The sequence below is a fragment of the Microtus ochrogaster genome, chromosome 16 (assembly GCF_000317375.1).
Source record: "Microtus ochrogaster isolate Prairie Vole_2 chromosome 16, MicOch1.0, whole genome shotgun sequence".
NCBI lineage: Eukaryota > Metazoa > Chordata > Mammalia > Rodentia > Cricetidae > Microtus > Microtus ochrogaster.
In genome coordinates, this window is record NC_022018.1 from 40,368,546 (window position 1) to 40,388,545 (window position 20,000).

General features: G+C 45.2%; 1 protein-coding gene across 1 annotated transcript in view; it reads left to right on the forward strand.

The window, feature by feature from the left end:
• Cdyl (chromodomain Y like) overlaps window positions 1–14,805 on the forward strand; it is a 133,476-nt gene extending 118,671 nt beyond the window's left edge. The window contains exons 5-7 of the mRNA XM_013349063.2: window positions 2,740–2,950; window positions 12,031–12,174; window positions 13,273–14,805. Coding sequence (XP_013204517.2) covers window positions 2,740–2,950; window positions 12,031–12,174; window positions 13,273–13,431 — 514 coding nt within the window. The 3' untranslated portion in view covers window positions 13,432–14,805. The remainder of the gene's footprint in view (window positions 1–2,739; window positions 2,951–12,030; window positions 12,175–13,272) is intronic.
• Window positions 14,806–20,000: the final 5,195 nt, after the last annotated feature.

Below are 20,000 nucleotides of genomic sequence, written 5' to 3' on the forward strand. Positions count from 1 at the left end.
AAAAAAAAAAAAAAAAAAAAAAAAGAAGAAAGAAAAGTATGTGTTATGACAGCCCTGGCCTAGAGATAGATAGATAGATAGATAGATAGATAGATAGATAGATAGATAGATAGATAGATAGATAGATAGATAAAACTGAATTTAAAAATAGGGCTCATCAGCCAATGTCTCAGAGTTTGGCTTCTTTTTCCAAGTCTGCTTTCCTTGAGCTCTGTTTGAATCTTCCTGAGACTCACCCCTTCCCTCCAGTGCTGAGTTACTCTGACAGCAGCAGAGACTAGTGGTGTTGGGATTAGGAAAACAGAAAAGACACCCCCCCCCCCAAAAAAAATTAAGACAGACTGAAATAGTCTCATTTGTTGAACTTCGTAATTTTAAATGTATATTTTCTTCATTTCTTTTCCCAACCTCCCCACATGTATCATAAAGCTGGCTTAGTATTCTAGCAAACAACAAACCCTGCTTCACTGAAACCTGTTTCTGTAAGCAAATGCATTCCCGTTGGTAGGAATTTTTCTTGGTACGCTTTAGCAGGTCATATAAATAGAAGGTCGCATCAGACTCACTTAGCCTTCCTCTTGCTCATTTGTGTTTGTTTCTGTGGTGTCCCTCATCTCAAATCCCTTAAAACAATGAGTCAAACTCATTGTCTGGAGTTTCTGAAAGTCAGAAAGGAAGATTGAGTTAAACACTAGGCTGTTCCATTGTCAGACACACTGGGGATAGCCACTTTGAAGATTCATCATTATAAAATATCCAGGACATTGGTAAAGACAGAAGACCAGCGATCTACTCATTTGGCTTCTGGAGTCTGTGGACCAGGACTAGAGCAGCTGCCTAGACTGTGTGGGAGGTGCTGCTCTTTCCAGCTCCCCCTGAAGCCTGACCTCCTCTTCCACTCTGTCCTGTTTAGCTCTGCTGAGAAAGAGCAGTCAGCTGGCTGCTAACAGCTCTGGATCCTCATTGCTTCATTTTCCCCAACAATCCCTAGCATTTTGATATCTAAGCTAGTAAATGTTCTTCCAGAACAAATTTTGCTTAATACAAAGCCTTTCTCAACAAAAGTAATAGGCAGCTCCTTCCCCTGATGCCGACTGGCTAGTCGGGGCTCCAACCCAAGGCCAGGGACAGTCACTAGCTCCACAGCAGGGCGCCTTGTGTCTGGGCTGGATGCTCCCAAGACTAAGCCTTCATGGCCCTGGGGTGTTCCTACTGGGCAGGATGCTGTGAGGGTTTAGGGATTTTCTGTGTGGCTCTTTATCTGTTATCTGGGTTCACACATCAGAGTGATCAGTTCCTGCATAAAAGGGGAGCTCCTTCTTCCAGACTGGATTTCTGACCCTTTTACAAAGAGCCAGCTAAAGTCACTACAAGCAACAATAAAGTCCAGGTTTTGATTTTCCCCTAAGACTTTAGAAACAAAGTTTTGGTTTTTGCAAGCATGTGAACTGGTATAGTGTGTTACACAAATGGTAAATCCGTTTGTTATTTCTCTGGACAATTATTTTAGCATTATGATTACTCTTGTCGTGTTAATTTACCATCCCATTGTGGTTTCTTGATCTTGGCGCTGTGGCAGCCACTCTGGGTACCTAGAGCGTGTATTTTGGGAATATCTGCTCTGTGGCATGGAGACCACCAGTTTAGCAATCATCTTTCCAAAAGGTGTCAGGAACAGCATAGGATATGTAGTCCAGCCCAGGTTATTGATCCTTAGTTCTCAGAGGGCAGTAAGACTGCCTGTTCCAAAGGTTGTCTGGCCCGTTCTGCAGGTGTTCAGGGCTAGGACAACCTAAACTGCTGCGTTAGGGTTTTCAGAGGTGCAAACTTATCACTGCAGCATTTTAAATTGGCGAGTTACGGAAAACAATTTGTTAGCTCTTTACAGTGCCGAGAGTAGGCCCAGATTTAGGAGTCAGTCATAAAAAGCTCTAGTTGCTCCCCATTCTGACCTGTGGCTCATTCTGCCAGTGAGGGACTCTGGTCTGTACGTTTTGGTTCTTTCTCTTTGTTCCACCCTGTTAAAATTCATAACACGGAGCTATCTTTGAATAAATAGCTGCCTTTAGTATGTGGGAGAGGGATCCCCAACATTCCCCATCCCCAAAAGTGACCTTTTTCAGTCTGACCCCAGAGCCAGCTCCCAGATAGTATTGTCTGGGTGTGCTAAGAATGCACATCCCTCTGATGGCCGCCCCACTCCTTGCCTTAATGTCCTTTGAGCTCCTGTGCAGCGGGGTCTCGGAGTGCTTACTGGCCTTGTTTGCCATCTTTATCTCTTGGAAGTTATTTGGTCTAGTTGAGTATAATTTCAGGCTATCTCCAGATGACAGCCGTCAGAAGTCACATGCAGAGTTAGAGCTGTGCTTTCTGACACCTCATCTGCTGTTGTTCACTCCCCTCTAACACTCTTGGTTTGTCCCAGACCAAACTTCATCAGGACCACTCCTTGGTTGGTCGTGAGTCCTATAATGTGAGTGGGCTCCTGGGTTGTCAGGGGCTAAGGGCTAAGATATACTGGCCATGTCATGGCCAGGCTGTCTTTAAGCCTTACACACCACATACAGCAAATAAACCCATGGTCCACAGCTTCAGAGACAACACCTTAAACAAATCTCATCTCTTAATAATTTCCATAGCGTTTACATCTTGGTAAATTGAATTCCATGATAGATTTTTTTTTTCATCTGCTCAAATATGCAATGTTTTCAGTAATTCCCCATTTATTTTTCATTTTAGAAACTTCGTGAATACTTTCATTCAGTTTAAGAAGCCTATTATTGTAGCAGTTAATGGCCCAGCCATTGGACTAGGAGCATCCATATTGCCTCTTTGTGATGTGGTTTGGGCTAACGAAAAGGCTTGGTTTCAAACACCCTATACCACCTTCGGACAGAGTCCAGATGGCTGCTCTACCGTTATGTTTCCCAAGATTATGGGAGGAGCATCTGTGAGTACCATTTAAAACAAACTCATTCTAGAAGACATCCTGAGGAGATCTGGCTTGTTATTGTTATACTCCGTGTATATAGTGTGCCATTCTGTGGGGACTTCCCAGCTATACAGACAGGTTGGTTTTTGTTCATGGAATACTATGAACTGTGTACTGTTGGGAACTTACAGCTTTGCATAGTTAACGCTGATATCCACTATCCATATTGGCACTTGAAAATCCTTTACTGAAAGGGGGCAGTGTGCATAGGGAAAGAAAGAGTCTCCCCACTTCTGTGCTCTTGGTTTTGTTTTTTTTGTTTTTTTTTTTTTTTAAAAATCCATCTGTAATAGTTTGTGCTTATATTGTAGCTTACGTTTTGACAAGCAGCTATAGACACCTTGTTCCTTAGTCCTTGAACTGAGACAAAAAGTCATGACATGGGGTTCTCCAGAGGCAGAACTCAAGAGGCTTTGGCAGGAAGAGTCCCAGTCACTGAGCACGTGTTGAAGAGCTGGTGAGACAGAGGGCCATTGGGCTGTGATGTCACACACACACACACACACATACACACACACACACACACACACACACACACACACACACACACACGGCTCTGAAGCATCTCTCCCATGAATTTGCATGGCTGCTTCATTTGCATTATCACCGTGTGTGGACCTCACAAGAAGAATGTTGCCCATTAACACGGCGATGGAACTATGCATTTCCTGTGGAGCTGATAGCCATCTGCCAACAGCGCAGCTCCCACATGGGGTAACAGACTTCTCTTGGAAGGAACCACTTATCTCTGCCCACCGTAGTCCATTCCCGTACCACGAAGACGCACCTTTTGCACATTTGAAGGAGGAACATATCTTCTAATCCCAAAGGGCCTCTTCCTGGGAGAAACTTGGAAGAGAGGGACATTCGGCAGTAAGTTTCTATCAAAATCACCCAAGAATTACAAAGAAGAGGAAGGATATTTGCCTCCTCTTGTTGGTTGTGGTGGAAAGCATGAAGGATACTCCCTTATTGCAGTCAACCTGTAAATGGACCTCAGAACACCTCCAGAAGATGCAGAGACACCGCAGCCTTCACACTGAGGACCTCTGCCAAGGAACACTGCTCAGTCTAGTCAACAAGAAAACCAAACTGTACTTGTTGAATAATGTTCCTCAGAAGCAGCCGGATGTGGTAGATGGTGAAGGATGTGACAGGGCCCCGAGTGGGCTCCTGAGTCATAGAAAAAAAAATCACTGAGGAAGCTGGCAAGATCAGTACCGTTTATAGTCTAGTAATAATGGGAAATCAGTGGTAATTTGGTGGGGTTTATCATTTTAAGATGCAGCCTGTCAAGAATGCAACCTAGGAAGATAAAGAGGATTGGGAACTCTTATCTAAACTTTCAATACTTTTCTGTAATAAACGTGAAAACGAAAGCTAGTAGAACAAACCAGTCTCCACAGCCAGGCTGGCTCCAGGGCCACACATGCCCTCCCCCAGTTCCCCTTCTGCTAGCCTTAATGTTCAATCTGTTGGGATACTTGTACCCAAGGGCTTCAGCCCCCATCACTACCCTGCTTAGAACATAATGGCTGTCATCAAAGTGGAGAAAACCAAAAACCTCCTGCTTCTCTCAAGTCCCTGTTGAAGATAAGATGCAGCTGAAAGGTCTTAGGGGTACTGTGTGTGCTACCAGTGAACAACACCCACTCACTGGGTCACATACACACATTCTACACCCAACAGATGCCCCATGGTCTTATCACCTCTGTATCCTCTGCTGTGAAGGGTCTCCTGACCAGTATCCTACCCTGGTACTCCAGACTCCCAACCCTATAAAGCCACAGTACCTGTGGGCTGGGACAGACTGAGAGCATCTGTTCTTACTGGAACAGTCAGGCCACCACCAGGAACTAACAGACTGGTGTCCTTGGGAATGATTCCACATAAGTATCTCAGCTTGATGTCTTTCTGTTGGTAAGACAGTCAAGCAAAAATAGCAAAGTCACATGGTATTTTGGAGTCACTGGTGAGATGCTCCACCCCTCAGATTGTGTGACTATAGTGCCAGGTCTGCCCTGGTCAAGTATCCAAGACTGGCCAGTGTTAGGAGTTGCACCCAATTCAGTGTCCTCTCCGAGGTTGGGTTCCCTGTTGAATATGGACACGATACAGCAGGTGGCATTCTTTTATCCATCCCTCCCTCCTTTCCTTTACACACCTCTCCCCTGCAAGCCCTTGTCCCAGATCCCCGATCTTCAGGCTCCTGGCCATTCATCAAGGCCACATACCTGCTACAGGTCTGTATTGACCTAAGCTAGACTTGTTTTTTCTATGCCACTTACATAACCAGACATACCTCACTTTGTAGGCATTTCATATGTGGGCCTCGGGGACATTTCCAGTGTAATCATTTGACTCTAGATGCATCCTTTGCTGCATTCTTGTCCAGAACACCAGAGCTAAAGTATAACCTTTCTGGCTTTCACTGTAAGCCTACATGGCATCTTGTCCCTTCTTCCATGGTCACCAATAGCAGTCTTGGTCTGCCACCTTTATTCAGCTGGGGACCACTTTCCTCTCCTTAGAGATAACAAAAGAGCAAGGGAAAACTTCCCTGGGGAACTTGCTAGGGATTAGATTTGTGTCCTAAGAGAGCCCCTAAATCAGTGACCCCACAAGTCTCCCTGCAGCCTCCACGCTCCTAGTTACTTTATGGATTGCTGGGGCAAAATAACTGACGAAAGCCAGTTACAGAAGGAATTATTTGACTCACAGTTGGACGGTGACGGGACCAGGGTTTTGAGCCTGCCAGTCACTGCTTCTCTAGACCCTCCCCCCCCTCCACACACACACACACACCTCCACTTTAGGGATTGGGATGTTGCAGCCAACATTTAAGATGGTATTTGGCCTTGATTGACCTAATCTGGAATATCCCTCGCAGACTTAACCAGGAGTTTTTTCGTGGTGATTCTAAAGCCCCATTGACAATCAGCATTAGCCATCATAAGCCCGCTCCTTACCAACTTGACAAGCAAACGTCCCTTTTAACCTTATAACCTTCTGCTCCGTGGCTTATGGCAATCTCATAATGCATAATATAGGTCTTTGTAGCTTTTTGATAGTCCCAGTACTTTAAAAGTCCAAGTCTAATGTGAAATTCAAATTAATCTTATACTACTATGTCAAAAACACATACTGCAATACACAGTAGTATATAATAAATATTCACATCCAGAGAGAATGATAGAGGCATATGATTGAACCAAATTTAGTAGACCAAGCACCAAATCCTAATTACTTATCTGTCATCTGGGACTGGTTTGGACTCCAAAAGGACTGGGGGATTTCCTGAACCCCAAACTCTGCTACTTGCATTACACAGAATCCCGAGATCCTTCCATCTCCAACATCCCAAAATCACTACTACAGTTTAGACTTCACATTCATGTAGTAACCTTTCAGGGACTTGAGTTTTACCGACATTGTCTCCGAAACCCGGGAAGAGATTCCGTGACCCTGTCAATCTTGCATCTTTACCTCTGCATCTTACATCTTTACATCTAAGTACCACATGGCCAGTGCTTCCAAGTGATGCTACTAGCCCTGGGAGAGTGGAGACTGATCCCCAGGAACCAAAACGCAATAGCCGTGGTTCCCAACCTTCCTGATGTGTTGACTGAAGTTTCTGTCCCACCAGGTCCCACAGTCATTCAGTCCCCCCCAAAAAATGCACAGAGGTCTACATCAATCATAAACTGGTTCTTATTATTATTTAATTCTTACATCTTAACCCATAATTCTTGTCTGTGTTAGCCACATGGCTTGATATCTTTCATCAGCAAGGCGTTCTCATCTGTGTCCTCTATGTCTGGGTGATAACTGCAGACTGACTCTTTCCTCTTCCCAGAATTCTCCTATTCTTGTCACCCCGCCTCTACTTCCTGCCTGGCTACTGGCTAATCACCGTTTGATTAAAAAATAATGCAAGTGACAGGATACAAGACTAATGTTGCAACCCTTTAATCCAGTTCCTCATATTGTGGTGACTGCCAGCCATAAAATTATGTTTGTCACTATTTCATAACTCTGAAATAGTGTGGTGGGTAAAGTGCACACAAAGGGCCTATGTGGAGGGGACGAACAGTCTTGAACCTGTGTGTACCTCTGAGCAGGTACATTTTTAGAATTGGATCCCAATTCACTAATGGTAGGAATATAACGTAAATATTTTGGGGGGACACAGGTTTGCCAACGGGGCCATGAGCCACCGTTTGAGAACCACTGCTCTAGAGACACCTTGGCTGTATGGTGTACACAAAAGTACTTTCCGCTGCACTTGTTCTTGAGCAGGGAAGCCATTCATTCTTCAGCATTCTTTCTCCCTGCAGTTTCTCCTGTTAACTGACTCTGCCTTCTTAGAAGTTAGCGCCTTCCATGTGGAGTCTTTCCTTCAGGGCACCATCCCCGATGTCTCAGGGCAGAGTGCCAAGTTTTCATAACAATTACATTTGCCTTGTCTGTTAACTTTGAACTCATTTGTGTCCTTTCCCCGCGTTAAACTACGTATTTTTTCATGAAGTTCCTGCTCCACTTGCTACTGTCTCACTGTGGATTTGGATGAGAGCAGTAAGCAGTGTGATGATTGCCACCCAACAGAGTGCTATCCTGTCCTGGTTTTTTTTTTCCTCCACCAAACAGCTGAGTGCATTCTGTATTCAGAGCCTCACTCACGATTTTAGCCATGAGTGGAGTGCGTCCAGATTATTGGCAAGAATATTACATAAATGGCCTTTGACCCCGTTCCCTATAGAGTTCTTGTTGCTCAAGGGAGCATTAAGAGCCAGGGCTCCCTATCCCTGTGTTCCTTCCAAGGTCTACCAGAATGACTAATCAAGTCCTTTTTACAGCATTCTAGGAATTTTCTCTCCCCGGAGTCCAACCACATGATCAGGGTTATCTCAGTAAGAAACCATTCTTGTTTTGTTAACCACTCCTGATCCCAAGGGTTAATTTTCTGTATCACTGGAAGAGAACAACTTCAACGGTTGTTTCAGGGGACAAATGGAGTACAGTCCATCGTGGCGGGGACCTTGCGGTTCCAGTCACTCTGAGTCTGCAGTCAAAGAGTGCTGCTGTTCAGGTCCTCACCTCGGCTCACCACACGACCCCACCCCAGGGTGTAGTATTACCCACATTTAAGGTGGGTCATAGACATTTGTTTCCATGGTGATTTTAAATCCCATCAAGTTGACAACCAAGATTAATAATCATAGCTCATTCATTACCAATAAAATCAGCTGTAGGTTCATTGTGAGCTATTGCTAACGTAGATCATTTAACAACAGCTATTTTTAATTCTGGCAATAAAGAATCCTCATTACCTACTAATCTAGCGGTTCTCGGCCTTTGAGTGTTGACCCCTTGAGGGTCAAATGACTCTTTCACAGGTAAGACCTATGACCATAGGAAAACACAAAATACCTATATTCTGGGTCATCACAGCAGCAAAGTTACAGTTATCAAGAAGCAATGAAAATAATTTTATGGTTTCGGGGGCATTACAACAAGAGGAACTGTATTAAAGGGTCACAGCATTAGGGTGGTTGAGAACCATTGTTATAGCTAAATTTGAACATCTGGTAGTGTGTTCTTCCTATGTTGTAGGCCCTTTGTAGGTGTGTGGTGGGTAAAGTGCACACATAGGGCCCATGTGGAGGAAATGAACAGTCTTGAACCTGTGTATACTGCTGAGCAGGTACATTTTTAGAATTGGATCCCATGAACCAAATGCTGTCAGTGTGAAGACATCAAGAGCTCACTAGCTTTAGGTCAATGAGATGGCTTGGCAGGCGTGCCTGTATTTGGTGCTTGGGATCCACATGATGGAAAGAGAATGCTAACTCCTGCAAATTGTCTTCTGCTTTCCACAAGTGCATTGCAGCTAGTGCCCCCCCCCTCTCTCTCTCTCTCTCATGCGTGCACGCACACACAAACACACTCACTAAATAAGTATAATTTAGAAAATAGCTTGAAGTCAGTCCACACGAACACCTTCTTCTCTGGTTGTTTCCCTGGTAGATGAGTGAGTCCTGGCCAATAATTGTTTTTTGTCTCAACTTAGAATCAGGTGGTATAGCTCTACACTGTGATTACAGAGCTTATAGCCACGGTTAGAGACGTTTCAGGATTCCACAATAGTGGCCATGAGAAGTCAGTGGTACTACTCTGCATCCTCCAAAACAGGACCCCATCCACTTCCTCAAGCCCAGGATACCCTTAGAGCCTGCTGAAACCCTGCTCTGGAGCAACTGAGTGCCTGCCCCACACAGTTTAAATTCCCACCTTGTGAGCGGCGTCTTTAACTAAAACCTATGCAACAAGTAACTGAATGCTATTGAGGTGGCTTGTGTTGGTGGCAGCTCTTGTTAAAATGACTCCTAAAAAGATAATCTCTCTTGTGACACATTGGTGAAGCCAAAGTGAGCCTGGGACAAGTGTAACTTTCCCTACCAGGTGTGTGTAAGTTAACAGGAAGGGGAAACTGAAGAAATGCCCCTGTCAGAAGAAAATGACCTACAATGAGACTAGCTGGGTGAGCCTTCCTCGGCGTGTCACTTGCTTGCCCAACTGCTGGTGGGTGTGGCTTTAGCCTGGGAGTCTGTTGCTCTGCGTTCTGCCACCACCACCACCTTTAAGACACCCCTAGAGTGCCTGCTATGCACCGTGACCCTTTTACAGCCCCATCTTAAGAATCCCCACCCCGTATACTCAGGAACCGTCCAGGACAAGTACAGTATGAGCACTTTGGGTAGTCTTTGCTAAGGAGAACGGGAAGGACGGTCCAGGCTCGTGCATAGGCCCCATCTGTGAGCCTTTCACTACCAAATCCTGCTCTTGTGTGTAGTAATGTACCAATCTAAGGACTGATTTCCTAACCCCTAGTTCACACACAAGAGCGTTCTTGATCATCCTCTTACATCTTGAAACAGAAATGGCATCCTCCCCACACCTCTGCAGAGGGACAGGGTGGGTGGGGCTCAGCCTATTTAGTCTGACCAAGGAAATGGTTTTTTTCTTCATGGGTCTTTGTTTGCTGGTGGTGGTTGGATTTGGGTTGTAGGTTATTGTGATTTGTTGGTTCTTCGTGCTTCTGTTTTAAACTCACTACCTGTTTACATGGAATGCATTCACAGCTTTGAATCAGTCCTGTCTTACCCTCGGGTAAAATTTCAAATTCCTTTCGTTGTCCTGCACATCTTAACCATGTGAAATAGGGGGTGAGGTGGGGAAACCACAGACCATAAAAGATTGTCTAGTCACCTATGGATGTAGAGCCAGATCAGCCAAGAGAAGGAGGTGAGATGCTAAGACAGTGTGTAGGCCAGAGCAAGGGCAGTTGTGATTGGCCCAAACAGGCCAACTGATTAACAGAGATGGACATGGGAAGCAAGCACACCTCCCCCCCCCCCCCCAGGGCTGTGAGTTGTCTCCCAGAGGCAGCAAGTGGCATGTATGAAATGAAGTAGGGTTTGGTGGGATGCTGGAGCCAGACCATGAGTTCATGGTGGTCTGGTCTGTGTCTCAAAGATGGGGAAGAGGGAATACCTAGACAGATGGGTCCCAAAGGACAGCATGGGAAGAAATACTCAAGACGGGCTTCCTGGGCCTGGCGAGTTCATTAGTATCCACTGTGTTGAGGACACACGGTACTTACATGACTGGTGGTGTCATCTCCAAAGAAAGAGTATTCCCGGTGCTCTAGAGCTCTCGCTACTGCAGATGACATCAGGGCCCCCTCCCTTTCTCACCTCTCTGAAGTATTCCTGCAGGGAAACTCAACTACAGAAATAAGGTCAGATGGGGTCTTATAGATATTTATAGATTATCTCTACATTGAGGGTCTGTTCATTCAGAGAACATTCCAGGCTTGTGAGCTTGTTCACGACTGAGCTCAAATGGCTGTCCACACTTTGGGTGATGCCCCTTAAAACCTTGCAGACTCTTGTGAGGAGGCAGCACATACGTCACACACACACGTTTACACTGTCTGCCCTGTTGGAAGTGTGGTGGATCGGCTGCACACTTGACCTCCGTGGTGTGTGTGCTCTGTGCGTTACAAGACTCAAATGTTCCCTGTGATTCGAGGGTTGCGTGTGGTTACTATAGGACCTCTGTAATTTTTGCCTCTGAAGAAAGGAGCATCTAGAGGGTGTTTACCTGGGCCTCTTTGGGACCTCTGAAATCTCGGCAAGGCTATCTGTGCAGGACAAACCACAGGTGGGCCATGGTCACATTGGCTGCTGGGCAGTCTGCTGGGCAAACCTCCTTAGCCGGTCGCAGCAACTGTGATCCTGTCATTAGTGATGTAAGGTCCATACACCTTCTGCCAGGATGTGAACAGCAGCCTCGACTCTCGTCAAAAGTAAAGTTGGATTAGTTTTCTCCAGTCCATCTTGTAGAGTAGCTCAGAACCTCAAGATGGACGACAGTAGCTGAGGTACACTCAGTTCCTCCTGGATAGGTAGTATCCGTATGACAGAAGCGTGGCTCCTCAGGTATGCCCCCCCCCCCAGCAGTGACATTAGAACATTGTCTGTCATGAGGGAAAATGTAGTTTTATGTTAGAGCACGAGTTACCCACTCGTGTCCCCACGTTGCGTTTTTAATGAGTTGACTTGCGGGGGAAGAGCCAGCGTTAATAGGAGAAACTCGAATTATAGGGGAAGTTCCACCAGCAACCTCATTTACCACAAAATAGCCTCTAATTTGGATTTCATCCAAGTCTGTGTGACTCCGAATTACATGATGAAGCAAACCTTTTTCTCTTTTCTCTCTCTCTCTCTCTCTTTTTTTTTTTTTTTTTTTTGTCTTGCCCAGGGTATTACTACGTTTCTGTCCGCGCACTTGGTCATGCTTTGTCTGTGGTCTGTTCTTAGTGGCCACTAGAGGATATAAAGCAGATTCTAATGTTCTAACGTCTTCAAAAGTCCACCCTCAGCTTGGATTTCTGAGGGTTGAATTTCCAAGACATCTTCTCCACCCACCCACTTCCCCTCACGTTTCACAACGTGTCTGCTCTTTCATTTCAGGCCAACGAAATGCTGCTCAGTGGGCGCAAGCTGACCGCACAGGAGGCGTGTGGCAAGGGCCTGGTCTCCCAGGTGTTTTGGCCAGGGACCTTCACCCAGGAAGTCATGGTTCGCATCAAGGAGCTGGCTTCATGTAATCCAGTTGTACGTCAAAGTGGTTTTTTAATATGTATATACCGTTTTTGTTTTCTTTTGTGATTTTTTTTTTTTAAATGAGAGAAAGCCTCTTCCTTCGCAGAGATTAAATTGGACTTGTACCATGTTCCAGATCTGTGCCTGGCCTTGATATGTAGCAAAGGACCCCAGTGTGAAACATAGTCCTCACATACCCCATCCAGTGCTAACCATTTCTTACTGGGGTTTTTTGGTTAGGAAATGTGCTGAGTCATGGTCTCCTAACAACCCTGATTTAGTGGTGCAGTGTGTGACATGTCCCGAGTGATCGATCCAGCTCTCGTCTAAGCTCATGCAGATACACGAGCAACTCTCATAGATGAAATTAAACTGTTTTGTTTAGAAAATTCCACCCGCAGTCTCTCTGGGAAATTTCACTGAACCTCAGTACAGTAGAAACCCACTCAGGGCTCCACATGATCCCACAGCAATAGCGCTGTGGCCACGCTTGGTCGGTGTGGATCCGTGTAACAAACCACTTCTCTTGAGCCATGTCAAGTTTCAGTGTCCAATGTTAAATATCCTGGCATCCCTCTATTCCCATGGTGCATCCCTTTGCCATGGGTACCAGAATCCACAAGTGTTGAAATCCCTTATATAGCATGTTCCTCTGTGTATACTTCAGGTCATCTCTGGAGATGACGTGCAGTGCTTTGAGAGGAAGGGCTGTGCTGGATTTTGAAGTAGGAAAGCCTGCATATTCCATTAAACCTTTTTTTTTTTAATCTTTTTGCATATTTTCAGTCCAAGATTGATTGAGTCCCAGGGATGTGGAATTCACAAGTATGCAGGGCTAACGGTAGTAAGTTGCGAGTGAATTGACATCTAAAGATTTTTGGGTTTTCAAGGCAGGGTTTCTCTGTAGCTTTGGAGCCTGTCCTGGAACTAGCTTGAACTCACAGAGATCTGCCTGCCTCTGCCTCCCTGGTGCTGGGATTAAAGGCATGTGCCACCACAGTTTGGCAACATGTAAAGCATGTAAAGATGTATTGGTTGCTATCATGCGTGTAAGAGAAGGTTTGGTACCTATAAACAACCAGCCTCCTTTCTCGTTCGTCACTGCCGCAGGTCCTGGAAGAGTCCAAAGCCCTGGTCCGCTGTAACATGAAGATGGAGCTGGAGCAGGCAAACGAGAGAGAATGTGAAGTGCTGAAGAAGATCTGGGGCTCCGCCCAGGGCATGGACTCCATGTTGAAGTACTTACAGAGGAAAATTGATGAGTTTTGATTGGCAGACTGAGCAGGACATCAGTGGCCCCCAGTCATCCTCAACAGTAGCTCACGCTTGGAAGCAGGACTGGAAACATCCAAGCTATTTATTACCGAGGAGTTTTTAAGTACTGTAACTTTAAAAATAACTACAAAGCTTCTTTGTCCAAATGTCCTTATTTTATACTCAAGTATACACAGTATAAAAATGTAATTGAGCACCAGACTGCTCTTAGAAGCTCTAATTTTCTTGTAAGCTAGTTGTGTTTTTTAAAGGAATTATGTTTTCATTTAGGGTGGCAGAAGAGTTTGCAATAATGTTATTTTACTCATTTTGGTGGGTTTGTTTTTTTTTTTTTTTTTAAATCTAGATCACAGACCCTAAAGAGTACTAGCCAGCCTCACCCCCCTCCCTCTACCTAAACAGATGTAGAAATTTCTGAAACATCTTCCCGCATTTAGGGGGCCGGGGGGAGGTACAAGTACCTCAGTGCTGAAAATAATTCTAATCAAAATTAAAACCAACTTGGGGAAAAAAGCATCAAGGATGGAAAATCTCTCCTGAACTACGGGCTCATGCTGAGATGCCCGCTGGTTCTGCCGTTCTCACCGCACCCCATTCTTACCCAGCTATCATGAAGAAGCATCGTCTGGAGGAAAGCGGGTGATGGTGCAGAGTGAATCACTCCCTAGCTTGAGTGCTGCGTGCTAAGTTATAAATTAGCGTTAGTGGGTTTAAATAGTTTTCTCTGATCCTTTTGAAAAATAACTACATAAGTGCTTCTTGTGGCTGGGTGAGATATACTACTTTGCAGTTTTGTCTATCTGCAGATAATGTTGTATTACACCAAAAAAAGTATTTTTATGTTTATAAAGTGTAATTTTTAGGTTCACTTAGAATATATTTTATTTAATTTAAAATTCTCTCGGCACACTATTAAATACAGAAACTCCTTTCAAAACAGAGAAGAACTACCTTATATTTGACATTTAACATTTGCGGTCTCTGCATTTACGTCTGCCGTATACTGTGCACAGTATCGTGTTCACGAGTACCCCATGGAGTGGGGACTGATTCCTGACTACAGGCGCCTATTACGACTTAGGCTTCTGGGATTGCAATCATATTGAATGTATGAAGATGGAAATAAAATCGAAAACCTTATTTTTGTACAGTTTTGAAGTTTATACTCAGAACTGACGCCTCCCCAGCCGTGTGGAGCGCTGTGCAGTGTGTAAATCTGCCTTTACTGTGGATGGGTTGGTACAGTATTTTTGCATCTGTGGGACCTGCTCTTTTGTTCCGTAGTTTGAACTATATATAAACTGTACAATCTGTAAAGTTTTTATAGAATAAATATTCAGCTGTGAAAACTGGTTAAATAAAACTAATATTTCTTAACACATGGGAGTGTTTCTCAATGAATTCTTCCCTTGCCAGCTTTCCTGTGGGGGCATTTTCCCCTGGGATTTTTCATGAGGTTCACAAACGTGCGTAAACTTTGGTGTTTGGCTCAGAGACTGCAGTCCAGTGCTCCTTCTCATATTCACGTGGTTGGATGGGTAACTACTCCAAAGGAAGGTAGGTGTGTTTCACCAAATTGGCACCTACGAAATAGTGATGCTTTAAGGGGCCCTCAGCCCCGTGGCTGTCACTGCCTTTCCTGGTGACTTCTCTTACTGTATTCTTTCATAGCCAACCTGATCTAGCCTGTGACTTTGCTGTCCCAAGGTGTGAGTCACCCAAAGCTTGTGAGAGCCCCGGATTGTGCCCTGTGTAAGTGTGTGGGAAAGTGTGCCTGAGCAGAGACTTGCCACAGAAGAGGAAGGAGAGGCCTAGGACAGTTGGACACTGCCATCCTGCGCAGTGCTACCAGGACTTGAGAGAACAAACAAAGCAGACATTAAGCCACACATACTAGTTTGTTATCCAAGTCATTGTAATCACATGGGACTCAGGGCCATTGGGCAGCATCATCTCTCAGCCTGTTGGTGGCCAGACCCTAGGGAAAGTACACTTCACAGCTACCTGATGACCTCCTCTTGCCTAAGGAGCTTCTGTCAAGATGGAAATGGCTTCTGTTCAGATTATATTTTTAAGTAGTCTGAGTGGCTTTAAAAAGCAAAAAATGGAGCCTGGCAGTGGTGGCACGTTCTTTTAATCCCAGCACTTGGGAGGCAGAGGCAGGTGGCTCTCTGTGAGTTTGAGACCAGTCTGGTTTACAAGAGTTAGCTCCAGGACAGGCTCCAAAACTACAGAGAAACCCTGTCTCAAGAAAGCCAGGGGGGGGGGCTGGAGAAATGACTCAGTGGTTAAGAGCTTTGCCTGTTCTTCCAAAGGTCCTGAGTTCAATTCCCGGCAACCATATGGTGGCTCACAGCCATCTGTAATGACTCTTGGTACCCTCTTCTGGCCTGCACTGTATACATAATAAATAAATATATTTAAAAAAATAGAAGAGAAATTTTATACCCTACCCACACAAGGCTTGCTAACTGAACATATGGGAAGAATGGTCCGGTACAATCAACCTATCTGTACTCTAACATGGAAGAACAACCCTTCTTGGCACCCTTTGAGCATACAAATCTGGGTAGACGAGATGGTTTGGGTTGAGTGGGGTGATGCCTACTTGGATTCAAATTAAAAACTAGGAAAAGCATTGAGCTGAATAAGAAAATTATGGAGGTCTGTCAACATCATTGGGAGCTGGACCATTCATGCATTTAAAAGTGACCCTCACTGTGTTACTTAGCCAACTCCACCCCAGGAGGCCTGTTGCTGTCCATCTAGACAGTATTTCTAAACTGTGAAAGACTTAACCTAGCAAGTGTATCTGCTTTTGTGAACAGAGCGCTGGATGATTTTAATATGGACTTAAAACTTCTTGGCCAGTCTGTGTGATTCAGGGTTCCAACCTAAGAGAAGAAAAGCCTAAATAACAAAAAAATAGTGGTGATTCTTGTTTCTGAGATACACCTGCTCCTGCCTCCAGGATGCCCGGGGCACTTGGAAGCTACTCCCAGGTCACCAGAGAAAGCCCCAGCAGTCAGCTGAGTCTTACATGCCCCGCACCCTTCATTTACTAGGCACTTTATATTGTCTTCAGTTTTAGCCCAGAGCGAATAGATACGAGTTCCAAATGTTATAAGAGCCACTCTACAAACTCAAGCAAGCCAGGTATGATGGAGGTATGTATGTTCCCAGAAGAGGGTCATATCTAGATTCAAGGTCTCTTGATCTACAAGTCCAGGCCAACAAGATCTACATAATTATTTTGGGTGGGCTAGAAATAAAATCAGAGATTTAGTAGGTTTTAACATTCCTGTTTTTGTACTGTTTTGTTTATACTACATTCTAGAACTAGGCAAAAATATATACATTAAACATGTTAGGGCAGGAGATAACAAGGGCGGAGACTTGACATTCTTGAAACACACCTAGCACATTTGAACAATCCCCAACCAAAGGCAGTGCCATGACCATGTGTCCTTCACAATAGGATGAAAGGAGATCAGTTACCAAAACACTGCAAATTCAACAATACGCCTCTAACTTACTCAGTTGTCAAAGAAGCCACAGAGTAGTTAGAAATAGCACGAATGTGGAGGGGTGACCTTGTGCAAATATTAACCCACAGACCCAGAGTGCTTGGGCTGTTAACAGAATGCAAGAATTCCTCCTGAGTTCTTTAGAAGGACATTGAAACTGTCTTCACCTGCACGAGATCTAATTACTTAACCTGAAAATATATACAAAATCTATAGCTCTGTTTAAAAAGAATATGTGCAAAAACATAAAGGGAACTCTGGACACATGTCAGTAAGTGGCAAAAAACTGGCGCCCATATTCCTCCCAGGAGGACGAGGTAGCCGAGTTGGGCCTGATTGGAGCAGCCTGCAGCTGTCTCACAACTCTGGGACAAGAATTCTGGCCTCAGCTTCCTCGAGCTCTGGCAGGAATGGGCTCCTGTGGACCATTGGACTGAGGGCCACTGGCTATGTGCAGGCGGTCACCCTCCGTTTGGGCTCCTGGGCCTCTCTGTAGGAGCCACCCAGAACTGCAGCTGCATCCCCTAGGTCTGTGACCCAAAAGTGGTATCCTACTGCTTTAGTTCAGCTCAAGCTTGGAAACAAGCCACCAGTCCAGCCTCGGTTAAGGGAGAGTGACGCTCCTGGGGGAGGTCTAGACTTGGAGGTGGGGCTGCTGGGACCAGGAGCAGAGGTGGGTGGCCCCCACACTCAGGAACTCTCAGACACAAACTATGCCCCAAACAGGCCTTATCCGCATGGAAGAAATATGAGGGTTAACATCTGTCACTCACTGACACATGTCCAAAGTTCCCTTTATTTTTTGTACACATCTTTTTAGCATCAGTATCAATTTTTGTTTATATTTTTGGGTTTGTTAAGTATGGTGAATCACACACAGGAGCAGTTCTGTTTTCACTGATCTTCAATGAAGATTATTCTATGTAGCATGGTTAACCCAACTTAAAACAACCCATTTATTTGTTTACTAGTGTGGCAACCCGTGTGTGTGTGTGTGAGTGTGTGTGTGTGTGTGTGATTGTGATGGGGAACATGCTTTCCATGGCTTGTGTGCTTGTGTGTATCGATCAGAGGACAATCTTGTGGAGTCAAATCTCTTCCACCTTTATGTGGGCTCCAGGCATTGAACTTAGGTTGCCAGGCTCATGCTGCAAGCTCCCTCCCTTGCTAAGCCCTCTCACTCATCCACAAGCCCAACTTTTACAACCAAGTTCCAGGCTCCAGTACAATGAAATTGCTCTTGTCTTCTTTCATGAACTCTTGCCTCTCACTGTCTTGAGCAGAGGAATGGAAGTCACCTGGGGTGCATGCCTCTCTCCCGAGTCCCCTGAACTGACTTCCAGCATCTAAAGCAGAAGCCAACATCTGGCTGGGTAGTGATGGGCCATTACGTACAGAGAATACACACCAAGTCCTGGCCTTCATTCTCACTGCTTATCTCTAGTGAGTACGATCGACTACAAGAATCCTTTACTCTCCAAATAAACTGCTGTAGTGCTTAAACTTCACAGCCTGTTTAATTAGCTAGTTGTTATCGCATGGATCTATTGATGGGGCGGATCTATTGATAGGGCGTCTCTGGTCCCTTCTTACCTCAGGAAGCGTAAATCAGATTCTCAAAGAACAGCTTGAATGAGTGGAGTCTGATGCCACCACTTGCAATCTGATTCCATGGAAACATTCACAGCTTCACGTTGTCATTTCTTGGGGTGGCCTGTGATTGAAGGGACACCAGGCTCATGCTAAATATATTAGGCTGCCCTGGAACTCTCTGACCTCCTGCTGCCCCCTCCTGTGTGCTGGAATTATAGGCGTGTGCCCGCACAGCATGTACCACGTGAGCTTTTTAGGTTTTACCATGAAGCCCCTGGTTTCCACGAGGAGGAAGCTTGGCAATATTCTGCTTCAAGCTCAGCGGAGCTTTCCTTATCTGGACAGACCGGTGGTTCTAATGGCTGAAGTGCTGAGCCAAGGAGGCATGGTGCTTGCATGAGGACCTGTTTAAGGCCTCTGATCACGCACCAAAAACCCCCAGCAGCCAACTGAGTCCAACAACACAACAGAGAATTAGAAAGAGGTCACTTGTGCAATAGGCTCCAGTTACCTCCCAGAAAGGCTGGGCACACCCTGCCAAGGCTGGTCATTCTTAGACTACCGCCTGAATAGTGCTTCCCTAACCAGACATCATTCGGGTATTAATGAAAGGAAAAAATAGAAGACCATTGGCCCTCATATCTCATTGTAAGTTTTGTTAACAGCAACGTGTGACAGTCACCACTATTTCCTTTTTATTACTAGAGATATTCTATGAGACTTTCCCACTCCTGTGCCCCGCAGGCCTGCAGCAGCACCGTGTAAGAGCTCTGCATGCCCATTGGTAAGAAAACGTCCAAGCACACTGTGTGACATGTATATTATTTTGTTGTCAAGACTGGGTCTCACTATGTATTCCTTACTGCCCTGGGACTTGCCATATAAACCAAGCTGTCCTGGAACTCACACGGGGCCTCCAAGTGCTGAGATGAAAGTCCTGAGCCACCAGACCCAGCTTACTTCAGTGTTTTAGGTGGATTTATTTATTTATTTACTTACTTACTTATTTTATGTGCTTGTGTTCCCTCGTGTATATATGCACCACATGCATGCAGGAGCCCACGCAAGCCAAAAGAGGGAGTCAAATCTCCTGGAGTTCTAGGTGGTTGTGAGGCACACGGGTGCTGGCAAACAAAGCAGGGTCAGCTGCAAGAGCATTAAGTGCTCTTAACCGTCTCTCCCCATCACTTCAGTTTCTTTCCAGCATGTTTTGGACCCTTCTACTGATGAAGAAGCTAAACAGTTGATGCCTCTGATTTGTGATGGTTTGAACTTTGCTACAGTGGGAAGGGAATGTGCATCCAGCAGAAACCTTACTTGTATAAGTTCTTTCTCTTGGACTAGGAAAGCCGAGGAAGCAACATGCACAGGGTTTGCTGCTAAGCCAGAGCGTTGGGAGGTCAGGTGTCTCAAACTTGTCATTGGTTAGTTGGCTATAACCCC